Consider the following 26059-nt stretch of genomic DNA (forward strand, 5'->3'; position numbering starts at 1 on the left):
AGATACTCGCATCAGGGGAGACAAATGTCCGAAATAAGCTTAAATACTTCCGGCCTCGCCTGGAGTGCCGGCCCGCGGCGTGGGTGTCTGGGGTACAAGAATGAAACATGAACTTATGAAAACGCCAATGATTATACCACTCACCTCATATAGCTTCATGAATAAGAGTATCAAGAACCCATTCAGTGGTATAAAACGCTCTCTTCCCCTCTCCAAAATGGCCCACTACTCCTGGATCATCAAGCCCGTCAGCGCTTCAAGATGCTGCTCCTCAAACTTGTTTTCGCCTTCCTCGGCTTCCTCGCCCCGCTCGCCCACGCTGCCTTTGGCTACACCTCCGATAGTACGCACTTCACAGTCGATGCTAATTCTGCTAATCCCCTCATCTTCAAGGTTGCAAAGGCCAATGGCGACATCACCTCCATTCTCTACCGCGGCGTGCAGCTGCAGCAGCAGAGTCCTTACTCACACATCAACTCTGGCCTCGGAACTGCCACTGTCTCAGCAAGCACCATTGGCAGCTATGTAAAGATAACCGTTGTGGCTAGCGGACTTACCCAGTACTATGTTGTGCGTGATGGCGACTCGACCATTTTCATGGCGACATATGTCACAGCACACCCGTCAGTTGGCGAGTTGAGGTTCATTGCTAGGCTCGAGAGCACATATCTCCCGTCAGCGGAGTACTTGGGCGCAGATACGTCGAGCTCGACGAGTACGGTTGAGGGAAGTGATGTGGTATGTTTTTGTTTTCTCCCTCTGGTGTAACTTTAGTGAGAAAGAGGGCAATAGGCTGATATATGGGTGTTTATGCAGTTTATCGTCAATGGACAGACCCGAAGCAAATTCTACTCGAGCGAGAGGTTCATTGACGATGAAGTTCACTGTGAGTATTTTAAACTTATGCTTGATTAGCTGAAAGTGATCTGGACTAATATAATGCACGCAGGCATCTACGGAACGGACGCAAAGGCCTGTATGGTGATCCCCGACCCAACCGCCTACGAGACCTCCGCCGGTGGTCCCTTCATGCGTGACATCAACTACGTAAACCACCCCCCCCCAATAGCCATCCAAGCCAGACTAACAAACCCCCTAGAACAATGGCGGCGACTACCACGCGCTCTACTGGTACATGAACTCTGGCCATGTGCGCACCGAAGACGCCCGTCTTGGTCTCCACGGCCCCGTAAGCTTCCCACTCTTAAACCCATAATCCAATCATCACCCTTGCTAATGCTTCAAACCACACCCCTTAGTACGCACTTGTCTTCTCACGCTCCGGCGAGCCCTCAGGCTCTCTCGATACCTCTTTCTTCAGCACCCTCGGCATCAGCGGCTACGTGCCCACCGCCTCCCGTGGATACGTTAGCGGAACCGCGACCGGAATCCCCAGCGGTTTCCAGACGGTCCTACACTGGTACAACAGCGCCGCTCAGTACTGGACCTATGCCTCGTCCTCGGGAACCTTCACCTCCCCACCAATGAAGCCTGGCACCTACACCATGGTCTTATACAAGGACGAGCTCAAAGTTGCCACAAAGTCCGTTACCGTCTCTGCAGGCTCCACTACCGCCTCCGGCACCATTGCCTCGACAGAAGGGACCCGCAGCACCGTCTGGCGTATCGGCGAGTTTAACGGCCGCCCCACGGGCTTCCGCAACGCCGATAACCAGCTCCGCATGCACCCCACTGATAGCCGCATGGCATCCTGGGGCCCGCTTACATACACTGTTGGCAGCAGCGGCACGGACGCATTCCCGATGGCCCAGGTCGTGGCCGTCAACAACCCAACAACGATCAAATTCTCGACCACCAGTATAAGCGGAACCTTTATACTTAGGATCGGGACAACCCTTGCATTTGCCGGTGCCCGCCCGTCGATCACGGTCAATGGGTGGTCGAGCAGCACGCCGGCGGCGCCGACAAAGATTGATTCGAGAGGTTTGACAAGGGGCGCGTATAGAGGATACGGAGAAAGTTACGACTATACCATTCCTTCGGGAACTATCGTGTCTGGAACTAACACAATCACGATCAATGCCGTGTCGGGGAGCTCGGGAGATATGTTTTTGAGTCCCAACTTCGTAAGTTTTCCTTTCCCGGATGATGGATTTATATGAGCCATTTTACTGACGGTTTGTCTGTTGTAGATTTATGACGCGGTTGAACTTTTCAAGTCGTAGGTGTGAGGAGGACTACAGAGGGATGGATGGATGAACGTGGTTGTGGTTGGTGGCCGGAAATGATCGGTGGTGCAAGAATTAGAGAATACCATACCGACTGTGCCTAGAGAATACATTGCTAGCGTACTTTTAGGAACGGTCGCTACTTAATAAACACAACTCTTTATCGAAGAAACCGCAGCGGAGAACAAACCCGTGAGGAGTTAATCATTAAAGAGCCTAAAGACCTTTCAATGAAAAAGAAGAAAAAATTCTCTCCTTCGAGAAAATACAACAAGTTGATCAACTTGAAAGTAATTAAGTCTCCAGTCCGCACCGACAATCGATCACGAGCGACAACTCACACCCTAATTAAATATGTGAGGTACATTTAAAGTATGCACTAACCTTTCCTCTCCCCAGCAGCGCGAAATAAAACAAGGACTACATGTATTTAGCTAGCAATAAGCCACCCAGACTAGCCTCTTTCTCTTCATCAATTTATGCATATGTTAGACCATGCCAAAGCGGTATTTAAAGTAGAGTACGTACTCAAGTTACTAATCCTTACCGCGCGCCGCCGCTCAGACTTTTCTCTCCTGAGTTTTTTACTTCAACCGTTTTACTACTAGTTGTATCTAGGTTGTAGTTAATCTCGACATCACCAGCCCCCCAGCCCTAGCTTTTTGAAATGGCGCGACCTAGGAATCTTGGGTTTACCTAGAGTAGAGCACTCTTGGACAGCGTGTAGATGAAACCACATGGGACAAGTATTTTATCCTTATCCTTAATTCTTTTCTGTCTGTGCGCTAGCATTTACTTACAAGGGAGCCTCACGTGACCTGCATATACGCACTCTTGAGGAGCATGTCGCAAGGGTGCTCATGTGCGCATATAATTATGCATACCATTCGAGAGGAGTTAATCTAGACTGGTGATTGCATAGATTTCCAATAAGCAATGTTCAGCCTCGAAGCTTCTTTCTTGACGTCACTTTTGCTTTTCTTCCCCGACGCCCAGTTGGCCCGCGAATTCTTCATGATCCGGTCCCGGGCCCCCGCGTGGCACTGCAGCATCACAGGACTCTCGTGTAGCAACAAAGGGCACACAATTGCGCTGTGGTGTGGGATTTGCGTGTTGTGGGTTGTGAAAATTCATCTATATCAACGTTCCTTTCCCCAGCCGGACCGTCGGACAGACGAGCTTGGCTGCGCGGTTAATACTGTCCCCCCTTTCGTCCAGGGATGTGCATTGGCAATATAGGCCGTTGATTCCGAACATCCCTGAGCATAACGTTGGGTTTTAGGTTGACAACTGTGTGGTTCCTGGCCACGCACCAAAGTCCGGGGTATATGGGCAGCTGTCGGGTTTGCGGGCCCGAAGTTACGGGATTGCAGTACTGCTGGTTCCGCCTATAGTGAGTTTATGTAATAGACCTTTTGAAAGTGGTTTTTGTGACCATTGACAGCTAACTAGCACTCACTTTGGTGCCTCCCCCTCCTCTCTACCCCGTCCCCTCGGTTTCGGATCCTCAGCTAGGGTGTGCTAATTAGATGTATACTTACATGTACTTACATACAATTTATTGTTGCTCTTATAACGCTCCCTTAATATTACCAGCCGCCCAAAGCGGATGCTCCATGGGGTTGTGCCATATATGCGCTATGGAAGCGTCTGTTTTCTTTCCGAAAGTTTATGGTATTACCTGAAGAAGGTGGTAATCCGAATCAGTGTAATCAATCAATATCATACCATACTATACCTTTAAAGAAGAATGAGGAGAAGAAGAAAAATATCATCATGGGACTTCTTTAAATACTGCCCGACTCCCCGTCTGTAACTGTTTCTGCAGTACTCACTCGATCTCACACTCTCTCTCACCTTCCTTCAAAAACCACATATCTAATATCACGATGAAGACCACCTCCGTCCTCGGCCTCTTGGCTGCCGCCGCCTCTGTCTCCGCACACGCCACCTTCCAGCAGCTATGGGTTAACGGTGTTGACCAAGGCAGCACTTGTGTCCGCACTCCAGTATCCAACAGCCCAGTCTCCAGCGTCACATCCAACGTAAGTGCTCTTAAAGCTGTTCAGCTAAAATAAAAATAAAACAAAGAACGGTACTAACGCCTCACAGGATATCCGCTGCAACGCTGGCACTGCCGGAGTAGCAGGAGTATGCACTGTTCCTGCAGGTGGAACGGTCACGATTGAGATGCACCAGCAGCCCGGTGACCGAACATGCACCACCGAAGCCATCGGCGGCAATCACGACGGTCCTGTCATTGCGTATCTCTCCAAGGTGTCTGATGCCACCACAGCTGATGGCAGCAGCAGCTGGTTCAAGATCTACCAGAATGGATTGGTTTCAACCGATTACTGGGGTACTGATGTGTTGAACGCAAACTGCGGGAAGCAGGTGATTACCATCCCGGCGGATATCGCCCCGGGTGATTACTTGTTGAGGGCGGAGGTCATTGCCTTGCATGTAGCTAGTAAGCTTTCCTCTCAAGATAACGGTGATTTTAGAGGCGGTACTGATATAGGGTGATGATATGTAGGCAGCACTGGTGGTGCACAATTCTACCTGTCCTGCTACCAGCTCCGTGTCACAGGTGGTGGAAGCGCGAACCCTGCTGGTGTCCTGTTTCCAGGTGCTTACTCTGCCTCTGACCCTGGTATTCTCTTCAACTTGTACGCCAGCTACACCTCATACACAGTTCCTGGCCCTGCCGTAAGTTCTTCTCTATCCATTTCTCTCCGTGTATATAACCACATACTAACAACCACCCAGGTCTATGGTTCGTAAATATTTTCAAACTTTTTCCCTTTCCCTGAAAAGAAACCTGTATAAATTAGCATTTATGCCATCATTCCCACACAAACACACATAAAAGTCCAAGGCAGCTTCGAGCTGGCCGCTGCTACAAGCAGATACTAACACTTTTATCAAACAGCCGTTGGAGGAGCTACTGCCTCAGCCACTGCCAGCGCTACTGGAACGACCACCGCCGCTGCTGCCACCTCAAGCGCCGCAGCTGCAGGCAACATTGCCAAGTACGGACAGTGTGGTGGCAATGGATGGACTGGTACTGACACTTGCTCGGTAAGTTTTCTCCCCCTCGGATTCGGAAGGGTGTTGTGCTGACACATGGTGTGTTTTAGGCTGGTTCTACTTGCACAAAGGTCAACGACTACTACTCACAGTGCTTGTAGATAAGTAGTTTGTTAGTACGTGAGTGCAGATTAGGACGGAACGAGGGATGTTGTAATTACTGTTATTGGGGGTTTAGGGGACAATTTGTGTATACTTGCTTCAAAAGTAAATCTTAGTGACTGGTTCATAATATGGATATCTTTATCATAGTTGTTCGCTATTGTGGCTGAGAGTTCTGACTGAGGAAGTTGCCCATATGACGACCGTTTCTTGGTGCGATATCCTACTGGCTCGATCAACGGATTTGTATATATTCTATTCAAATTCCTTGTCAGCATCAGAGACTCTTCTCGTCAACACCTATTGGAAATAGATAATTTGTGACGGAAAGCTGATGGAAACGCCAACTAAAGTTGATGAGTAGTATGAACATAGACCCGGTATTCAATTAATGAATTAAACAAAAAAAAAAAATAGACTCGGTATTCGGCGGATCATGGAATGTCACTCACTTTCCCCTTGTTCCGGACCCTTACCGCCAAAAAATCCTATTGGAGGAACTGAATTTATGCTAATAACTTGATTAGTTGATAAGGCTGAGAGAAAGGAGTCTAGAAGATTATACGCAAAATTGAACAAGATACAGCGTCTCGATGACGCACATCCTCTGGACCTCGCTGTCATCTGAGCTAGGCTTTTAATTAAGCCACACTGCGGTCACCTAGATTATAGGTGAAATTAAAAATTAAAAACTGAAGAGATTTTTTTTTATTGTATGGCTGGTAGCAACTCTCAATGATGCTTAAAAATAACCGGTACGGAAATGCCTTTTGCTAGTAGGGATATATAGAACCACGGGTGTGAGATAGTTTTAATCGAATCAACTCGTTCGGAATCGAGTGGAGAGCAACCAACCGGGAATCGTCGGGGTCGGGGGGAAGGAAACGCCGCAGGGGGGTACGGTAAGACGGACACATGTGCTCTAAATAAACTTCGACCATCGCGAGAGTACGGCTCATATGCCTTTAAGCTTGATCCGCTAGACCGTGAACATTCAACTGACGCGCTATGTAATCTGCACTCCTTGGTCTCTCAAGCATCATGAAGACATACATAGCCCCAATTAACGACAAACCGGATCGGGCATAATCGGCAATATTACTGCCGGTTATGATATACATATACGAGCCTATCTTCAATTTAACGCCGCAGATAACAGCTGATGGCATTTACATCTGGCTAACCGATTCTTTCATAACTTAAGCGAATGCTAATATACAGAGCTACCTCCTCATCGGAATCGAACCTAGGATGAACTGTTTACATACACGTATGTACACTGCTCAATCCCGTCATCAAAAATCATACTAAAAACCCCCAGCCGTACGTAACCTCCCTAAGAATCCAGTCTTTGACAGTTCCCGGACCCTTGATTTAAGAAATAGTGTATGTAGGAACATCGAATATAACTGGGCAGGGGATACGAAAACACAGTGAGACTCGGCCTTGGCATTGTGATTTGAGGACTTCTATTTTAGCTCGGCCCCTTTTGTGCCACCGTTACACACGCATCGGTAGTTAGAGATTGATCAACCGGTCCCCACCTAGAGTGTTATCGATTAGGGGTTGAAGGGATTGAAGGGGTTGAATTAAAGGGACTGGAAACCTGCTCCTTAGCTGCGGATGCTTTGGTTAGCTTGTGGTATAGTTGTACATACGTCTTACAAGCGTATCCTAGTCCTGCCGAGTGATTGAATATGAGTCTTTGGAATGAATGTCCACAAGCTAACTAGGCTACTGCCGTATAATTCGACGATCATACCCGTCAGCTTATATTTAATGACTGGACAACCTACTTCGGGTGATTAGAATGTAGTTACATTTACAATTTCCGGGCCGGCCGGGTGGTTGGTTGCCATCTAATTGTGCTTATCCTATCCGAATGACTTTTAGAAGTGCAATGGGCCAGAGAGCTAGAGAGCTATCCTTTCCGGAAATGGTAACGAAAAGTACACATTGGAATGTGATCTTATTGGCGGTATCTCTATTATTTGGTTTGCTCTCGTACTATTACAAACATATCGACCAACTGGCCGCCAGTAATCAATGAGAAAGTAATACTGTATTACATTTAAGCCAGTTTGACTGGTGTGGGGAAAGCCAAGAGGCAAATTTATCTCGTATTCGTTATTGCATGTACATGTATGCAATATTCCCAACCCAACCCTTAGCGGTCTTTAATGGAGATACTATGATATTATTACACAACACTATAATGATATTCCTTGAATACGTACTAAGTGGTAATAGTAAATGGGCTTTCACGATGCGTTTCGATTGAGCTCGTATCTTTCCTTACTATATGTATCTGCTTCAATACGAATAAGTACCGCTTTCAATTCGTACGACACTGCTTTTCATATATCAAATCTGGCTATAATAAATGACCCGGTAAGTATGCACCCTGTCAATTCCACTTCTGGAAATATATACGCATCACTGAACCGGAATGCAATATCAGACCAAACCTAAATACTTTAATGCCTGCCAATAAACCTCGTGTTGCCATGATCGTGCATCGACTTCCCCGTCCTCGGCTGCGCACCCAGGGTAACGGTCCAGGCCTGCCTGTCATCATGATATCAGCTATCAATCCGTCGTATGGGCTGTTACCCATACGTTTATGTTAGACGCAGGTACGATTATTGAACATTGCTCTATCATATACGTATACAGCTACCCGCCTGCACAACAATCTCCAATATTCATGGTATAAAAGGTCCCCAGTTCCCCCTCCCAAATCCACAACTACACACCACATCCCCCAGTCTTCAAAATGCAGCTCCCAAACTTCCTTACCATCCTCGCCATTGCCCTCCCTGTCTCCATGGCCGCGTCGCTCCAGCGTCGTGATCTGGAATGCAGTGACCCAGCGCATCCGTGCAACACCTACAATAACTATCCAGACTGCTCGCCGGACTATGTCAAGACACTGAAAGCGTACGTTATCTAATTACAGATCCGCCCGCCCAGCCCATTCGTACAATTCTAATGTCTCCGTCTACATAGGTGCCAAGTAACAGGTTGCATCCAGTGGTTCCGGGACCCGCTCGAACACTGCACGAAATGTGATGCCCCGGATAATGCGTGCAATACGTACACAAACTACAAGGAGTGCTCCCCAGAGTATATTGCGGACGTGAAAGAGTATGTTAATCATGGCTGCTCAACTGTTTAAGTCGTGGTAGTAGGAGTGAAGGATGCTAATGTGGTCGTGAATAGATGTCAGTACAACGGGTGTATTAACTGGATTAGGGACCCTCTTGAGGATTGCTACTAGGCGGATAGCTTTTCAATCGATAGGCACCGTACTTTTTCAATTCCTATGTCGTAAAGTAGTCGAAGGGAGGGGGTGAAACTTGAACAGTGGTCAGAGCTTGGCGTTTCTTATGTGGCGTGTTTTACCAGCGTTTTGGCTGCGATATGTTGGTAGACTTCGATACCAGCCGTGACATCGGCTTTCCTATATACACAGTGCGATCTATGTGCAGTAAACACACTGCAACTATATCCCATAAGACTTATTCTCTCTATATTAAGCGAAAATTGAGAAACTATCTTGGCCCATTATGATTGGTACCACTAATCTGGTGACTCCCGAGCAATAAACGTTGACATATTTAATACAGACATAGCCCATCACTCGGAAACTGATGTCGCAGACGTCTGCCAAAATCACCAGCCTGAAAATATGATATATTACATTTTAATATCTTCAATGGTCTGAAGTTTTTTTTCCCCCCGGCTACTTTAGAAATGCTTGCGGTGTTGTTTTAATCAGTATGCCTACAAACTGGTACAGGGTGGATTCCAATCTACACATTTCCTGGTGTTATTCGCATTTCCCTGATGCATTCCCACGAATATACGTTATCCTGATTCCTTTCCTGATACAAATATTCTTCGGTGGTAGTTTTCCGTAAAGCTACATTTCAAGATCTTGAGATTAATGAGCCCTTAATAAAAATGAAATCTGTAAAACGGTACATAAAAACACCTCATACGTATGCAAGAGTTGGAAAACTCGGGTATGTAACCTTCAAGAAATGCACCCGTCCGCATATTCGTGGGCCCGGAAATCATCGGGGTAAAGCATCAGCTAGGGAAAGGTGTATAGTGATATTGACCGAAGCGAGTTTACACATTTCACTGACGCATTAACCGATATTGCTTTGGATTATGCCAGTACACATATGCTTACTCCCGGACCGTACCAATCTGACATCCCAGGTGGGGGTGGTTAGTAGGAGATAAAATGCTAGCGCCTCCCATCACATAAGATCACTGCCAAGAGGCGGAAATAAGGCGTGTTTCAATCATTGACACCTAAGCCTATCTATCTGACTCCGGTGTCCAATATATATAACGCTCACGATAAAATGCACCGAAACAAAACAAATACTGGTTGATAAGGCATGCCAAAAGATTCGGGGCTTTGCCCTTATAACGATTGTTGTGAGTTGTACCCGGAAGCCACATTACTGGCACTATGACTTGCGATTGCGCCAGGAAAGTGTAAAAAAAGCAAAGAAGGGGCTTCTCATACATGCACGTACTCTCATTTCTTTCCCTGTCACCTTTTACTTCTAGCAATGCGTCCTTGTACGCGCTTCTACACCCAACCTAACCTCAATCAATTCCTTTGTCACAAAGCCCCCTTAAAATACACAGGACCCGTATGTTTTCAATCTTCATGTCCGAGAAAAGCCCCTATCAGTCCAGACTATCGAAACCTGGGGCTCGCCTCTTTTACCAATCATGACCCGAGCACGTTCATATATCAGTTGGTTCACCAAATATCCACATTACCTGGACGTTGTAAGTCGGTGGCTAGGCTAGTAGGAAAGAAGATAAAAGAAGGATCTGACTAGTGAAAGAACGACAGACTTACAGTGCTCAATGAGAAGTTAATTTCTAGTACTATGTAGTAGCGAATGTGTCTGAGGGGCTTGGAGTAGGTGTTAACTACAACCCAATGGAGCTAGTATATATATGTGTCTACAGCCAGTTTACTCGCATGTAGCAGACAACAGTTCCAATATCATACTAGTACGACACCGCCTTGGGACTTGATCGGCGGTGTTAAGTGATATTACGGCTCACGAGACCGATATCATAGCTTGACAGTATGTACCTTCCTTACCTCCATTCGCTAGACAAGACCGAAGAACGACCTCTAAACGGCATAGATACCTCACGGGACACATCTCTACATATCACGCATACGTCCTGGAATGACTTGTAGGTAGGGTCTGTCCGACGGAAAGTACGTAGAGATTCCTCGCCAGCTACGTATGATAAAACCATTGAACGAAGATATTTTAAAAGTAATTGCAATATAAACAAGAATTCTGAGATCAATGTACATTACTATACCGGCCCCTTGGCGTACCCGCGCCTGCACCAGCTACTCACGTCATCAGATATCCCACCGAATTAGCACTCTATGTACAAGTAGCTACAGGGCCTCCAGGGGCCGTGAAAGTGGCTGCATCAAAGCCGTAGTAGAAGTCGGAGATATAAATGTTGTCATCAGAAGCCTAGTATATGTGTCAGTATATGCGGGCTGGATAGAGTTATGGGGTTTGGTATTTACCTGGTAATCGCCTGGAAGGGTAATGGTAGGAGAACAGCTGCCTCCTGGTCCAGTGATTCTTAGTTGAGCGCAGCCTGAAATCCATCTGTTAGCATTGATTTAACATAAGGAGGTTGAGGGTTGGAACATACCAATGTAGAACTGAGTTCCTCCCAGAGTTGTGGATGAGTGTAAAGCCTCCATCTCAGAACGCAACTGCAACGTTTCCATTAGCACTCACTCATTGAAATTAAGGTTTTTCAGTTTACGCACCAGATAATCTCCGCTAGCCAAATTGCTTGGCAGGGTGAACGTATGCATTCCACCATTGCCCTCCATAATAACATTCGCCCACACTCCATCAACCTGGTCCGTCTCTTCAATCTTGGTCCAGCTTCCAATACCCGTCGCACTTTGTGCGTCTGACACCGGCCCGTAAAGCATGTGTGTGATCGGGCCCGGGTGAGACGACAAATCCCACAGTACTGTGATCTCGTCACCAGCATTGGCAGTACATACGTCGACTGAGGTGAACGGGGTGGCATTCCCGTTGACGTTGCAGGTTATGTCGTTACTTGTGACATCGGTCACGGGGTTGTTGGAAGGGGGCATACGGATGCATTTTTCGTACCCAGTGGTGGCACCGTTTACCCAGAGCTGGTGAAAGTTCTGGTGGGCGGAGGCAAGTCCAGCGAGAACGGTGAGAAGGAGAGTGACTTTGAGCATGATGGAATATTACTGACTTACAGGTACTTTGAGGAATTTAGGGAGATAGATCTTGAGAAACGGCAAGCCATTTATACTATTAATTGGAACGCCAACTACTAAAGTCTTTAATATCAGCAGATGTTAAAGGCGCGGAACTCGGGCGGGGACTAGGGCCTTGAAGCCGCCGTCAAACACCGAGGTTTCCGAGAGAGGTGGTTCGTCTGGTCTATAATATGTGAAGCTATAGTAATAAGGTGAAACGTATAGTAAAGGACCGGCGCACGGCTACACACTAGGTGGTAACGGTTACAGATAGAAGCATAAATTGATCGACATGCAAGCTTCGATGCTAGATTCTAGACAGGAAAACAAGGATCCTAGACTTTGATTGTGGATAGAAGAAATCCCGGCGCTTGGACATCAGGCGTTTATTCGCCTTGCCGAAATTTCAACGCCGGTACTGGAAATTCTGGGATTATTGAGGAATTGTTTCTGGTTTATAAGTTTTGTGGATCGACAGGCCACCGCGTAACTCCTAATTATTCAGTCCTAACGCCAAAAAGATTATTAAACCTCTTCTGGAAAATTCAAATACAAAAAATAAAGAAATGGTAATGGGAGATTTTTTTACCCTTGTGTCCTAAATCATCCTAAGGGTAATAGATCGGCAATGATCTGCAGGCTTTCGGGAGCTTGACAGTTGATTTCATTGAAGGCTAGGATTGCAACGGGAAGTTGATATCCGTATATAAAGTGGAACCCTCCTTCGCAGCACAGATAAAAAAAAATAAACGAAAAGGGCCAGTAGCTACTCCTCACATGGGCATGCTTTAGACGTTGATGATATTTAGCACATATCTAATTGATGAGAAACTCAAGTTCCACTGTTGCCAAATCCGGTCCTCAATCACTGAGTGGTTACATATGTAATCTCTACAGAAAATCGCCTTGTGACCTCTTCCAACATATTTTCGATTCAACCATGCCTTCGACTGTAATGGTTCTTCGTCTAGGATATTTATTAAGTGCAGTACTTGGGTGAGGTAACGTCAAGAGTTATAAGTTTTGGATCATCGTGACTCACATGACCATTTGTCTCGATACCTTTTTACCAGTACAACACATGTATCATAAACCGAGCTGAAGGTTTGAATACGAACACTGCTTCTATGTAGTTATAGTGTTCTGGCGTCTTTCCGGGTCCCCGCCAGAGGTTAAGATCCGCATAGGATTTGGCCACATGTTCCCCCGCATGTATATTTCGGCTAGATGTCCCGAAAGGTCTGAATACATTTCCTGGGGATTCAGGCACTTCTTGCCGCTGGATTTAGGCAACAGTGAGGATCACGTTTCCGCTGAGCTCAGAGGTTCGACGAAGGGCTCCTGAAGAGTTCAATAGGCCATCTGGTCGGTTGCCTGCTTTCAACTTCATGAATTGGGCAGGGACAGTTCTATTCGTAGGCAAAACTTTCTTAGTTCGGAATCTTACCAATGGGCAGTCTTCGATAGGAAGGTTGGGAATATGTATCTAGTATTCACATCCCTTATATAATGGTTATTATGGTCCAGCCAAGGAATACCAAGCCTTTGAGCCTCATCCAGGCCCCCTACCAGCCCCACGAAAAGCTTATGTGTCCTAAGGTTTTAGGAGAGTTAGCAGTTATAACCATCATATACACATTCAATTGAACCTTCGCCTGCTATACCCCTTCAATGCATCCCTACAACCCTCCAGAACTCTTTCTCCCTGACTTTATCGCTAATGATGCCTCGTCCATCAGATTGTGTGCGACCTTTGGGAGTGTTTTGGCCGCCGTTGTTGGCAGCCACCTAATGTTATGGGGCGGACATTTGTCATCGAAAGATAAAGGAATAACTAGTTGGTTTTTGGTTTGTTAGTGATGGAATCCCGAATTCTGTGGTTTGATCATGAGACTTATTGTGTGTTAGGTGGATTGTTGCATGTTTTCTTCGAGGGTAAATATTGAGCCTGTATTTTTGAGCTCCGCCGGCCAGCTTGCAATTCCAATACTCATTTGGGAAAGGCTATTTTCTCGTCCATCATGCGACCCTATCGACTCGAACAGACTTTCCCGCTCAGCTATGGAAGGAATATTCACTTTCTGACTCGCGTTATCTCTCCGGCGACAAGTTTGTTCTTGCTATCGAGAGCATAACTATTGTACGTGATCTATTCGTCGCGTAAATTATCACTGCTTTGAAACAGGATTTTTGGAGCGAGCTCGAGACTAATGCAGGGAAACTTTTAGATTCTATGGGGCCCTCTATGTCTTCTGACTTCAAGAGCTATCGTAAAAGAAAGTTATTATAGACACCCACTCCAGCTCTTGGCGAGCTTAGCTCATATCTATGGATGTCTCATGTACTTTGCAACATCGTGGCTTGATGGAAATCGTCACTGTATGTTCATCTTTTTCCCTGGGATATTGTACGATACGCGAAGCCGTATTGCACCAGGTCGCTTGAACGAGCCCCTTTTTGCTGGTATCTGACCTTGTATGGACTCCTTAGGCCGTCCGGAACCTTTCTACTTTTACGTCTACTATATTGGAATGAATGTCCCATGGATCATTATTCCCGGTCGTAAGGAACCCTATGTCTCACCTGCACAAAAATTCCCCGCAGTTCTATCATAAATACCCGATCACTTGATTCAGGGTGATGCTTACTCACACAGTGTTGATCAACCAATCTTTCACCTACATCTCGAGTAGCTTGAAAAAACTTTACGATATGGAAGCTCGATAGGAATTCCTGCCAATACCATGTTGTAAGATCCTATCAAGTCTCCCGAGTCAACCGCAGATTATCATGTGGGGAGATTGGGGGCCTTCATTGGGGCGTGGGGTAATATGCACTTCTAGTATTATATGAAGTTCAGCTACTGTAGCGCACGCCCCGCCATCTGGATCATCCCGGGGTAGTGGATTCGCGATAAGGATAAATATCTGATTCGACAGGGTTTACCGACGGTATCTCGAGTGATAGTTCATGACGAATTAGATGCCCAATCACAAAAATAGCCTGTCCGATTATGCAACGGTATTGGAAATTTTATCCGTGACTACACTTCAATCTAATCTATTGATATGCTGGGAAATAGATTTCAGATGGAAATTTGGGCTTGCATGGAATAAAAGAGAACTACAACATACCACTATCGTGAGTTATTATTGTAGCTATATGTGGTTATTGTTTCGCAGCAATCCCCACTAGGCCTATCTCATCACCGGTCGAAGGGTAATTTCTTGAAAACTCATGGCATTGGGAATGGATTGCGTAGACATGAATGTGGATTACATGTGTAGCTGTCTTTTGTGATTAGTGACAAAATCCACCGAGTTTCAAACACGGACAGCCAAACAGGCGGCCGGTTACAGTCATATCATCTCTTTACACTGAGTATATTATCCACACCTTACAAAGATATCCCCGTAGACCATCTCCAACTGGTGGCGTCATTGAAGCACCCGGTTATCTTTCCCCACATACTGGAGAAAACCTGGGAAAGAAACTCCGTAGCACGCCTAAACGCCCAAGCAGTCAGTCCGCAGTGCATAATTCGGAACAAACATGCGAGCTCGGGCTCGACTGGGCTATTAATTAAAAGTTCGTATTCTAGAAATTCAAAATCAAACCTGTACATACACATACGTTGCGTTGCGTTGCGCACATATTTCACTGAGCTACGTACGTAAACCAACACACGCAGCTTGCACGCACACCAGCCCTTCTCTTTTTTTCTTTCTGGGAACATCCATCATTCACAAGATGTTTTTTGGCCGGGGGGGGAGAGAAAGTCTCTATAATCATCCCGTATTATAATTACGCCTGGATACAAGTATCATCATCCTGCCGGCCATGGTCGGGTACATACATGGCATAAGTCTACCCGCATAACAATCCTTGTATGCATGCATAATGATAATAAACCAAGAACACGATTCTAGCTCTCCACAGTTTCAAACCCAGCTCAGCCCAAATTCCTGAGGCCGTTGAATCATACCAAGCATCATCAGTCTAGGGCTTAGGTGAGCATGAGTGAGTGCATCGTACTTTGAAGATCAAGGGTCTGCACACCCTCACACACAACAATAATGCATGTAACACATCAGTGCAGTGTACATAATGTAGGTAGGGTATATAGGGCTTAAGTCAAGTCTGGGTGAAGGGGTGGGAAGGATGTGATAGGGTTGTTGTGTGGGCGGGCCTAAGGCTGAATTCAATGAGTTTGTTTCACACTAGCTTACTTGAGTAGTGGAAGAAGAGTGAAGAGAGGTGCGGATATGTCAGCCGGCCCGCACCCACGCTTGCCCGTTCCATCTTTCGCTGCCCGCCTAACTAGCTGGCCATGGGCTCGGAACAACGGGTATATACATGTGGTACAGTCACTCACGGGGTGAAGGCGGATCCTGTCTGATGGCGGCCAGGGATTTGAGGCCAATAAAAGAGTTAGGTTTTGGACGCCAAGGGCAAATTACTGCAAACAGAACCATCAGACAGGATCCGCCGTCAGTAGGTGAGCGACTGTAGTTGGTGCAAACAAGATTTGTGAGGCTGTTGGTGCAACGTTCTACTTTAGTTTGGAAGTTGGGATAAAGCACTCGGCGCTCTAAAGAGAAGTTGCAAATCGTTTACCAATTGCACTAGCTACTGTGAATAGCTCGTTTTGGAGGGGTTTACTATTTCTCTCTGCATATAACGCCATCTTTTTGTTTTTAGACTCGGATCTTTAATCCCTTGGATGGAACAAGACATTTATTCCGTAAGACATCTTGGCATGTTAGCGAACTGTGGTGACTATTGTGTGATGCCGAACCCGTATCCCCGTACATGCTGTTCGTCTCTTCAACCTGGGTGAATTCATGATCTGGGGAAGTATGTACTACATACTCATGTACCTCATGCTCCAGGTAAAGTACATGTGCGTATTTACTTTTTTTTTTAGGTAGTACTTGTATCTTTGTAATAGGGTTGGTGATCATGGATGATTGCTCAATCGATTTTCAACCCGGTGAAGGCTAAGTAACTAGCGGCAGCCGCGGATATGAAGTACGTTCTTTGGATCCATGGATCGCCATAAGCTCAGAAAGTGGTTCGCGCTGGATAGAGTACTGTAGTATACATGAATATCATGTAACTATATGTACTTACACTTCGAGTAGGCAGGAGGTACATTGTCCACCCAGCAATCAATCTGGGGATTTATGCGTGATGATAAAGAGTGGTACACAATATTCCCTAGTGCAGTTGTGTGGACCCGTCCATACGCTAGTTGCGTGACAATGGCACGCGATATCCCCGTCTCCAGTGCGGCGGTACCGTCACTCAACAACACCGCCTGTTCAGAACTTGCCCCCGTCCAGTAGTGGTGGGTGACAACGTGCTTTCTGTGGTTCTGATAGCGATGTTATGCCTATCCTTTTCTATTGATTGAATGCGGTGCATATGCAGATGGATAGAGGTACTCAAGAATAGATTATTGTAGAGTACCTACACTGCATATGTGTCCAGTCGGCGTGATCCCGGAGTAGAGGACGAGTACAGAAGTTGATTGACTCTCTATCCGAAGGGTCGTCTTTGCGCCAGGCATATCTCAACGTTAACGGTCACTATGTATGTATGTACCTACTCAGTTGCGGATTATGTCAGTGGGTATGTAGAGTACATCATTGCTGCGGCGAAGGCATTGTAAGGCTTTCGAGGGAATGTACACTGTGTAGTAATTATAACACATACCTGCTCTCTTGATGTAAATAAGCAGGGCTACATGAGCTCCCTCGGTAGGGGTGTTAATTCCTCGTGGGAAGGGTAGGGTATAGCAATAGCCCCCACTATGACAACAGGAATCTCTATCGTCCCCGTCGTCCTCGTCCTCAGCCTCCTAGTCGTACTCCTGCTCAATCTGCTCAACCATGGTCTGGTGACCTTGTGATATATCCTGAGGCTTTCAGGAACAAATCATACCGATAGTATGACTTGCATCTCGATCACGCAACTAGTGTTGAATTGATTGATTGACTGATTGAAAGGACTGGGGATAGGGAGGATTGACCAGTCGGCCTTCGTGGCCTAATTGCGTGTTGGAGTTTCGCATGCATAAGAGAGATACAATACGAAATGTACTCTGTACCGGCGGGTACAGTATGAGACTGCATAATTATGGAACGTGGCGCATTTTTTTAAAAAAATATTTCTTTTCTTTTCTTTTCAAGTGCGTAGTGGATTATATATTTTTTTTTCCATATATTCCTAGATCAGAGCCGTCTGCAGATCTGGTAACCTACCTAGGCGTGAGTGCGAGTGAGGCTCATATCCGCCGCTCACCGAACCTAGACTCGTAGCAGTAGAAGAGACCCCGCATCAATATCCTGGGACGCACGATAAAGACCTGCAGCATGTAAGTACTGCACGTGAATCCGATATCAATTAGAACACCGATGGAAGCTGTAAAAGTAGAGCACTTATGTAGTAACCCAACTGTTGCCCTACCTACGTTACTCTTGTCACCCCACTAGGTACTTCGTATCACCCACTCCCCCTGGCCTAGTATTCAGGAACAAACCACAAAGGTAGGACCACCCACGCCACGCGGTGATTCAAGTATCGTTTGGTCAATTGAGCTCAATAAATAAACAAACCCTGGCCGATCATCACCGATTTGAACGGATACCCTGCATAGTGCTGGACCCGCTGCACATATAAAGAAAAGAAAAAAGTGATATTGAGATTGAATTGGGCAATATGTCGCTGGACTGGAATGATACGGGGAGGAGGAGGACGCAGGAGGAGGAGGAGGAGGAGGAGGAGGAGGAGGGGCTCTCCTCTCAGCACTAGGCACTGTCTATGCTCTATTATTGTGCCGTGTTCCTGGTTTCCGGAAACGGGGCTTTGACCGATGGATCGTTAGAACTTCTCCCCCTCGTCATGACGTTATTTTGAAAACAACGTCGATTGATCAGGCAATTGCTAGAGCTCCTAGCTCGCCCTTCCTCTTCGTGGTTTCGAGAATAAATACCCCATCGTGCCTCTCAACTATTTTCACTTCGACATCAATACAAACCACAGCAACTGTTTCCTACACCTCATCAAAGCTCTCAAAGAACATCAGTTTATACTCTTTTAAAGCTCTACCTGAACTTTAAGAAAACACAATTCGCAGCCAGAGTTAAAAATGGCCCCTCACGCTTCAGAACCCGCCTCAGACGAGCCAGCATCATACGATATCAATCTTCCATATAAGCCTCTTGGTGAGCAACAAGAGCTACGCAAGAGCCGTAAGACATCGAAATATTCGCAATACCTACCAACATGGGAGCCCGTATTTTTCCCTCCATGCCCCGAATTCGAGTTCATCGACCCTGCCCTCCGTGCAGACAAGGCAAAGAGAAACCTTCTCAACGGTGATGCCGTACTAAAACACATCAGTCCGAAGATGGGCTCCGAACTTACTGGGGTCCAATTGTCAGAGATGTCAGATGCCGCCAAGGATGATCTCGCACTCCTGGTATCCGAACGCAAGTGCGTTGTTCTCCGGGACCAGAACTTTGCCGATTGGGGCCCAGCGAACCAGCAGGAGTTCATGGCTCACTTCGGAAAGCCAAACTACCAACCAATTACTGGCTCCGTCCCGGGATTCCCGGGATTCCACATCATATATCGTGACGGCAACCAGGCCGAGATTGACAAGTTTTTCGAACACAAGTTGACGTCAACTCTGTGGCACCAAGATGTGAGCTATGAGCGCCAGCCTCCGGGATATGTTATGCTTTGTATCCTGCAGGCGCCAGAGGTCGGAGGTGATACTGTCTTTGCCGATACTACTGAGGCATACAGGTGAGTGATTGTTGATGCCTCGTTATTACTATTCCCAATTGAGCCATTTTAACTAACATGTCTCAGACGGCTATCCCCAGCGTTCCGCTCAATGCTAGAGGAACTCAGAGCAACCCACTCTTCTGAGAAGATGTGCAATTTTGCCCGTGCCACGGGTGGGCTCTGTCGAAAGGACCCTGTCCGTAGCTCCCACCCAATCATCAGAGTCCACCCCGTCACTGGAGAGAAGGCCATCTTTGTCAATGGGGAGTTCATTCAGGGGATCGAGGGGTGGAAGGACCCGGAATCTGAGGTCCTCATGAAGTTTTTGATTGATCACATCACGAAGGGGCATGACTTCCAAGTTAGGCTTTCGTGGAGACCAAAGACGGTGGTCATTTTCGACAACCGCACAACATGTCGTAAGTTTCTCCCCTTCTACACTTTTACTCCTCCCCGGCCCTCCTGCATTGCTTAACTAGGAGGAGGCTGCGGGTCGGAATGAGTTGCAAAATACTAAGATTTCCGCTAGATACTGCAACGCTTGATTACGATGCAAGTCAAGATAAGGACAGGCACATGTTCCGTTTGGCTTCCATGGCCGAAGTTCCAATTCCTGTCGAAAAATAAGCGGGGTCACGGGGTTCCCTTTTTGACTGTGGGGCGTTCTGCATGTTACGTGCATATTCCTGCACGCAATATGCAATATCTACGATCAATCGCGATTCATCTGGTGTTTCTGTCTTTTTTTTCTTCTCTTCCTATTTTCCCCTTGTTTATCTGAGTGTTTTCATTTGGCCATATAGATATTAGCAATGTTTTCATCTCATATGGTTATTTTTGTGGTTATTTTTTTCTTTTTTTTTTTCTCTTGTTCGTTTTGGTCTCCATTTTGATGGGCTGTCGGTCGTTTTTGGTGTTTGATGGCATGGGTCTGATTTTTATCGTTTTCTTCCTTTCTTTTTTCCAACCATGTGTTTTTAGCTTCTTCTTCGTTTTTTTCTACACCCTGGAAATCCATTCTCATGCTTCGTCTTTTTCTCAATGCTTGGTGCTGCTCGGTACCTCTGTCGAGTGTCATCATCGAACCATTCACTGCATCCTGTTGCCATGCCCCTCTCTTCCTTTCCGCCGCTCAATTGCCGACAAATCATCCTGTAGGGCAAACAGCAGGCCTCCCAAGAAAATAAAATAGAATAGTTTCTAGTCATTCGCCGAGTATGCGGTGGTGGTAGTGTTGTTGTTGGTGGCTGTTGGTGGTGGTTTTGTTCGTCGTTGTCGTCGTGGACTACACCTCGACCCCGCTACTTAGACATACAACACATTTGCTGAAACAATCGTTGATTTAGCAGGAACATCTTTCTTTCTCTCTCTCTCTGTTCTGTTGGGATTTCGAGTCGTGTTGCCATGCTATGCCATCATATCATGCAATGACCACGATACCTAAAGTGCAAACATTCAGACCATAATGCATCATCATCACCCCTCTTCTGATACTGCCGCTCTCACATATCCATACCTACATATGATACCTGCCCTTGGTAGGGAAAAGAGGGCAAAGAAAAAAGATATGTGTCGGACAGACTGCATAACAGTCCAATGCACAAAGACGTCACCCTCCGCCGTGAACCCATGACCCGAGCCCAGAGCCCAGAGCAGTGGTAATCAAGCGATAGAACACTGATACCTACCCACGCTAGTTTGATAGTGACCTACCACTTCAATATATGATCTGATTAACCGTGACCGTCATAGCTCTGGCAGGTGGTAAGATATAGTTGGTAGCTCCTCATGCAGGGCGGTGAGCCCCGCAACTGTGCAACGAGCCCTCTCTATCTCTCTATCTCTCTCTCTCCTTTTTTTTTTTTTTTTTTTTTTTTTTGCACATTGAGTTCCCTCATATATATTGGCATTTGCTGGCTGGAAGCGGTGGAGGAAGGGAGTATCAATTTGTCTGGACTTTCTGTGTAGTGCACTGCTCTACTAGCTTTTGCATTTGGAAAATAAAGAACGCCAGCATTGAGATCGACGAGTTCAAACGTTCTACTGGAACCCCTCCCGAGCTCCCCTCTACCTACTGTGTTTGTCTGTCTGTACCCCTCTTTTCAAAACCTCATCTGCTCCTTTTTTTTTCTATTTCGTTTCATCATCACCGCGCCCTACGTCTTGGTACGGCAAGAAACAATTAAAAAAAAATTAACCGTACTGCAGCAGAGTACATACTGCGTTTTATCCCAACCAACCAAACCAGACCAAAAGAGCCAACCAAGTGAGAACGGAAAGGAAAATCATGAGTTTACTCCACGCCCCCAGCGAAACGACGCCATTGTCTCAGCTCTTCTCTCTGGCGGGCAAGGTCTGCCTAGTGACTGGAGGTAATAGGTAAGTGTCAAAATCCACAGTGCCCCAAACCAGAAAAACAATTCCCCTGAATAATGCCAATGCACTCCCATATACAGAGGCATTGGCCTGGCTGTCGCTACTGGCTTCGCCGAGGCGCAGGCCGCCGGCCTTGCCATCATCCACTCCTGTGCGGCGACAGCAGACCTTGCCGCCACACGTGCCGCCGAGATCCACGCAAAGTACCCGCACACGGAGGTACGGGTGTACCAAGCGGACGTGTCCAAGGCGCAAGAGATTGAGGATGTGACGCGGAGGGTGTTTGCAGACTTTGGCAGGCTAGATGTAGTGGTCGCGAATGCGGGGGTTTATACGGAGACCCCCGCGTTGGATATGAAGCCCGAAGAGGCCCAATTTGTTACGGGCGTCAATTATTTTGGGCCCTTGTACACAGCGCAAGCGGCTGCTAGGTATGTGTGATGCCCTCTTCTGTTCTAGTAGCTACTTTGGGGTGAGGACTTGCAGTGGCCACTTAGTGAGCGATAGTAGGGGGTGCTCGGCAGTTGCTACTGCTATTTATCGACTGAGGTGTTTAACGTTTTATGTGACCCTTACAGAATTTTCAAGGACAACGGGGGTGGAAAGATCATCATGACAGCCTCAATAAAGTATTCTCCCAATCATTGTTCCTTTTCGCTTCCAAATTCCGGTCTGGTCCTAAGTTTAATCCTATCACCAAGTTTTGTGAACTGAGTTAATCACGTGATATATAAAAAAAAATTAGTGGTCACATGGTCCTTCGCCCACAGTACGAATCAATTGTACGCAGAACCCCTCATGGATACTGTAGAGTATCAAACGAAGCTCTAGATTGAATAAAGTATTGACGGTAAGGTAATAGTACTGCGCAACCAAAGGGGCCGTCTGTCACTTAACCCGCGCACTCGCCGCCGAGTTCGCAAAATGGAATATCCAAGTCAACGCCGTGAGTCCCGGTTACATAGACACCGAGATGTAAGTACACACTCTGCTTTTTACTCGCCTAAATTATCAATCCAGTATCTCCATGCGAGCTTTTTTTTTTCCTTCTAAATCCATGGAAACAGGACCACGGAACTGGTAAATAAGAACCCAGAGCTAATAAAGACATGGATGAACGACTGCCCTGCGGGGAGGCTTTGCAAGGTATGGGAATTGAAGGGTGTCTATGTGTTTCTGGCTAGCGGGGCTAGTTCATATGTGACGGGTGCAGATTACGTCGTTGATGGTGAGTTAGCTTTTTTATATTCGATAAGAATGGGATTGGGAAATTGAGGCTGAGACTGACGTCGTGATCCATCAGGTGGGCATACGGTCTACTGAGAACTCAATTGAAATTGAGGGGCAGAGTAACAGGGCTGAGATTGGGTTGGTGGTAATTGTTAATTGGTTGATTTTTATGTTTACTCAAGCTAGTCGTGATAACTACCGCTAGGAATTAAAAACAAGCTAGCAGGTATCATAATCCTTGAGTGTCAGTGCGCGATACACGGTTCACACTGTGGTCTTGAAAGACGTTTCTCAAGCTAGAGTAGTCTGTGACCTCCGGGAACTAACAAAGACAGGCTGAATGTTCTTTGATGATGCAGGTAACCGGTACATAACCGAGTGATGGAGCATGTAACTCCCGTGTCCGGCCTGGTGAAGGACGCCTTTTTTTTTTTTTTTTTTTTTTTTTTAAAGGTCATGTGCAACAGTGCAATTGGGAATATCCGTAGTACCAGCTGAGTATGTCCATGCATGGAGTATACGAATTCAAAACGGAAGCCGTTAGTTGCTTTCAGCCATTTAGTAGAGCAACCTGTCAACCTACATAAGTAGTCTTATAGTCGGGCTTTCTGCATTGGGTAATTAGTACAACTGAAAACCTCCTAAATCCTCACATAGCTAGGTACATACTCTAGCTCACCTGATGCTTTAAATTTCTCCGATTGAAATTTAAACGTGTTCCACACCAGAAACCCCGAGATTCGTCTAAAGTTCCAGTTTGTTCGTGTCGAATCAGAGAGTAGAAACTTCAACGGTCTACTACGTAGTGTAAGTAGATAGATGCATGTCTCACTTTAACATATACCTAGAGTATATAACTGTTAAGGAAAATGGCTAGTGCTAAGCGATAATTCTGTAGCGTTTAAACTGATGATATTGTAAAACCGGATTCCCTTGACTTGATGGTTGATGATACCCTCAAGTCTTCGGAGAATCAAGCCCTATTTATACATGTTGGAACCTATACCAAGGCCCGCTTTCTAATACTAACTGACACAACGATAATAGAATAAGATAATGCTCCCGAAGATAACCCAGATAGAAAAGCGCCCCCGCATAGTTCCGTCCTCCATTCTAATTCCGACACGTAACCATGAACCTTGCAATTGCCAGTCATCGGGCTGTACCATACCATTATCCTAGACCTACTTCCCTAAGTAGAACAGCCTACAGCCGTAAGCCCCGCTTCCTATCCTATTCCGGGTGAGGCACCCAATAGTAAGCGTGCCGTCATAATAGTATAACACTAGTGTAGTAACACCGCGTGCTCCCACACTACCCGATACCTTCCTATGCTTGTCCTTTCGTTACCCGACCGTCCTTGCATCACAACCCGTCACTTGTATTCCTCATTGTCCTAAGTCTCTTAGAACAGTGCTCCGTAGTTCCCGTAACACTACTCCCCCTTCCTAGACGTCGCCCTCGACCGTTAAAACCCTTCTATGATAAAAAACCCTGTGGGAAAAGTCATAGAGTAGGGAAAGGTATCGAGCTTAGTCTCGCCTGTTCCGTTGTCGTTTATGAGCCCGGTCATTATCGATCACTGGGCCTCGACTTCGCGTATGGGGTCGTATGTTCGAGGTTGGCTGGAAATTCTCGTCTGCCAATGCCTCCTGTGGCTCGGGTGTTGCCAGTCGCTTTCGTGTATTTTGTTTTCTGGTGGGATCCGGGTCCTCACGATAGGGTCGCAGCAGCATCTCGTGAAAAACGTCGTGAACCTTCCATTCTACCGGAAGTTCGAGACGGTAAGCCCGATTGCCCACCACTGCTGAAACTGTAAATGGCCCTGTGAACTTGTCTGACCACTTGGAGTATCCTCCTAGGTTCCGAGTGTCCAGCAAGACTTTCTGACCTATAGTGAACCGCTGTACTGCCGGTCCTGGCTTTGACGCCATCCTGTCGAAGGTCTTCTGTAGCGTATCTCTCGCTAACTCATGAGCCGTAATGATCTCATCCAAGTAGTTGTTCCCGTTGGCGTCTAATCGTTCGATCTCCGCATCCGTAGGCCAATCCGTTCGAGGGTGGAAGCCGTAATTGCAGTAGAACGGCGATTGCCCCGTCGACGTATGCTTCGCATTGTTGTAGGCGTATTCACAGATAGGTAACAGGTCCTTCCATTTCTTGCCTGTTCCTGCCGTATATGCCCGAATATAACCTTCCATGTGTTGGTTGGTCCGCTCTGTTTGGCCGTCGGTTTGGGGGTGGAATGAGGTGGAGAGTCTTCTACGAATCCCCAGTCTGTCCGTAATTGCCGCCCAGAATGCTGACACGAACTGCGTTCCTCTGTCTGAGACGATGCTCCTAGGAAGTCCGTGGAAACGCCAGATGTCTTTGACGAATGCGTTGGCGGTTTGTTCCGCGTTGATTCCCGTCATTGGAATGAAGTGAGCCATCTTCGTAAAACGGTCCACGACTACCAATACGTTGCGGAATCCTGATTTCTCCTTAGGCATTTCTACTACGAAATCCATCGAGATATCAGTCCAAGGTGTGGTGGCTAACTCTAGGGGTTGAGGGAGTGACAAGTGTCTCCGACGTTGCTTGGCTCTCTGGCATACATCGCAAGTCTTGACGAAGTTGGCTACATCCGTGGACATTCCTGGCCACCAGTAGTTCCTATCAATCAACTCAAGGGTTTTATCCCTTCCTAGATGCCCCGCTACGGGTCGATCATGATGTTCCTCCATGACCTGCTTGACCGCGTAGCCCGGTACTACCCATCGACCATCGTGGGTGGGGTCATTCGAATCGGGACTCCATTCAGCGGCAGGCTCTACCTTTACGATAGCGGCCTCCGGTGGTCCGAAGATCTCAAGGTTTGAGTCAGGGAGGTGTTCATCCGGAACCATCCTCCGAACCCATCGTCTTTCCTGTTCATACCAACCCTGTAGTGGCTGAGGCAGCTCTACGC

At 46.7% G+C, this 26059-nt stretch overlaps 8 protein-coding genes across 8 annotated transcripts; 6 read left to right on the forward strand and 2 right to left on the reverse strand.

Moving 5' to 3' along the window:
• Positions 1–261: 261 nt before the first annotated feature.
• On the forward strand, positions 262–2186 carry LAJ45_03877 (uncharacterized protein; the record flags this gene model as incomplete). The annotated part of the gene is made up of 6 exons (XM_046113459.1): positions 262–738; positions 817–886; positions 950–1047; positions 1100–1189; positions 1260–2087; positions 2154–2186. 6 exons carry the CDS (start codon positions 262–264, stop codon positions 2184–2186), a joined length of 1596 nt encoding a protein of 531 aa, XP_045973188.1.
• A 1892-nt stretch (positions 2187–4078) lies between these two features.
• On the forward strand, positions 4079–5380 carry LAJ45_03878 (uncharacterized protein; the record flags this gene model as incomplete). Its single annotated transcript, XM_046113460.1, has 6 exons — positions 4079–4234; positions 4302–4659; positions 4726–4898; positions 4959–4965; positions 5122–5270; positions 5330–5380. 6 exons carry the CDS (start codon positions 4079–4081, stop codon positions 5378–5380), a joined length of 894 nt encoding a protein of 297 aa, XP_045973189.1.
• A 2777-nt stretch (positions 5381–8157) lies between these two features.
• LAJ45_03879 (uncharacterized protein) lies at positions 8158–8661 on the forward strand (the record flags this gene model as incomplete). Its single annotated transcript, XM_046113461.1, has 3 exons — positions 8158–8321; positions 8391–8528; positions 8604–8661. 3 exons carry the CDS (start codon positions 8158–8160, stop codon positions 8659–8661), a joined length of 360 nt encoding a protein of 119 aa, XP_045973190.1.
• A 2164-nt stretch (positions 8662–10825) lies between these two features.
• LAJ45_03880 (uncharacterized protein) lies at positions 10826–11682 on the reverse strand (the record flags this gene model as incomplete). Its single annotated transcript, XM_046113462.1, has 4 exons — positions 10826–10921; positions 10978–11051; positions 11109–11172; positions 11230–11682. The coding sequence occupies 4 exons, from the start codon at positions 11680–11682 to the stop codon at positions 10826–10828; spliced, it is 687 nt and encodes a 228-aa protein (XP_045973191.1).
• A 1695-nt stretch (positions 11683–13377) lies between these two features.
• On the forward strand, positions 13378–14433 carry LAJ45_03881 (uncharacterized protein; the record flags this gene model as incomplete). Its single annotated transcript, XM_046113463.1, has 6 exons — positions 13378–13558; positions 13615–13641; positions 13710–13846; positions 13935–14085; positions 14197–14268; positions 14363–14433. The coding sequence occupies 6 exons, from the start codon at positions 13378–13380 to the stop codon at positions 14431–14433; spliced, it is 639 nt and encodes a 212-aa protein (XP_045973192.1).
• Positions 14434–16825: 2392 nt separating this feature from the next.
• LAJ45_03882 (uncharacterized protein) lies at positions 16826–17278 on the reverse strand (the record flags this gene model as incomplete). The annotated part of the gene is made up of 2 exons (XM_046113464.1): positions 16826–17083; positions 17183–17278. 2 exons carry the CDS (start codon positions 17276–17278, stop codon positions 16826–16828), a joined length of 354 nt encoding a protein of 117 aa, XP_045973193.1.
• Positions 17279–18859: 1581 nt separating this feature from the next.
• On the forward strand, positions 18860–20130 carry LAJ45_03883 (uncharacterized protein; the record flags this gene model as incomplete). Its single annotated transcript, XM_046113465.1, has 3 exons — positions 18860–19521; positions 19588–19922; positions 20033–20130. The coding sequence occupies 3 exons, from the start codon at positions 18860–18862 to the stop codon at positions 20128–20130; spliced, it is 1095 nt and encodes a 364-aa protein (XP_045973194.1).
• Positions 20131–21790: 1660 nt separating this feature from the next.
• LAJ45_03884 (uncharacterized protein) lies at positions 21791–23202 on the forward strand (the record flags this gene model as incomplete). Its single annotated transcript, XM_046113466.1, has 7 exons — positions 21791–21882; positions 21960–22310; positions 22458–22508; positions 22625–22661; positions 22742–22854; positions 22947–23107; positions 23183–23202. The coding sequence occupies 7 exons, from the start codon at positions 21791–21793 to the stop codon at positions 23200–23202; spliced, it is 825 nt and encodes a 274-aa protein (XP_045973195.1).
• Between the last annotated feature and the right edge of the window lie 2857 nt (positions 23203–26059).

The sequence above is a fragment of the Morchella importuna genome, assembly GCF_003444635.1.
Source record: "Morchella importuna strain M04M26 chromosome Unknown Morimp01GS009, whole genome shotgun sequence".
NCBI lineage: Eukaryota > Fungi > Ascomycota > Pezizomycetes > Pezizales > Morchellaceae > Morchella > Morchella importuna.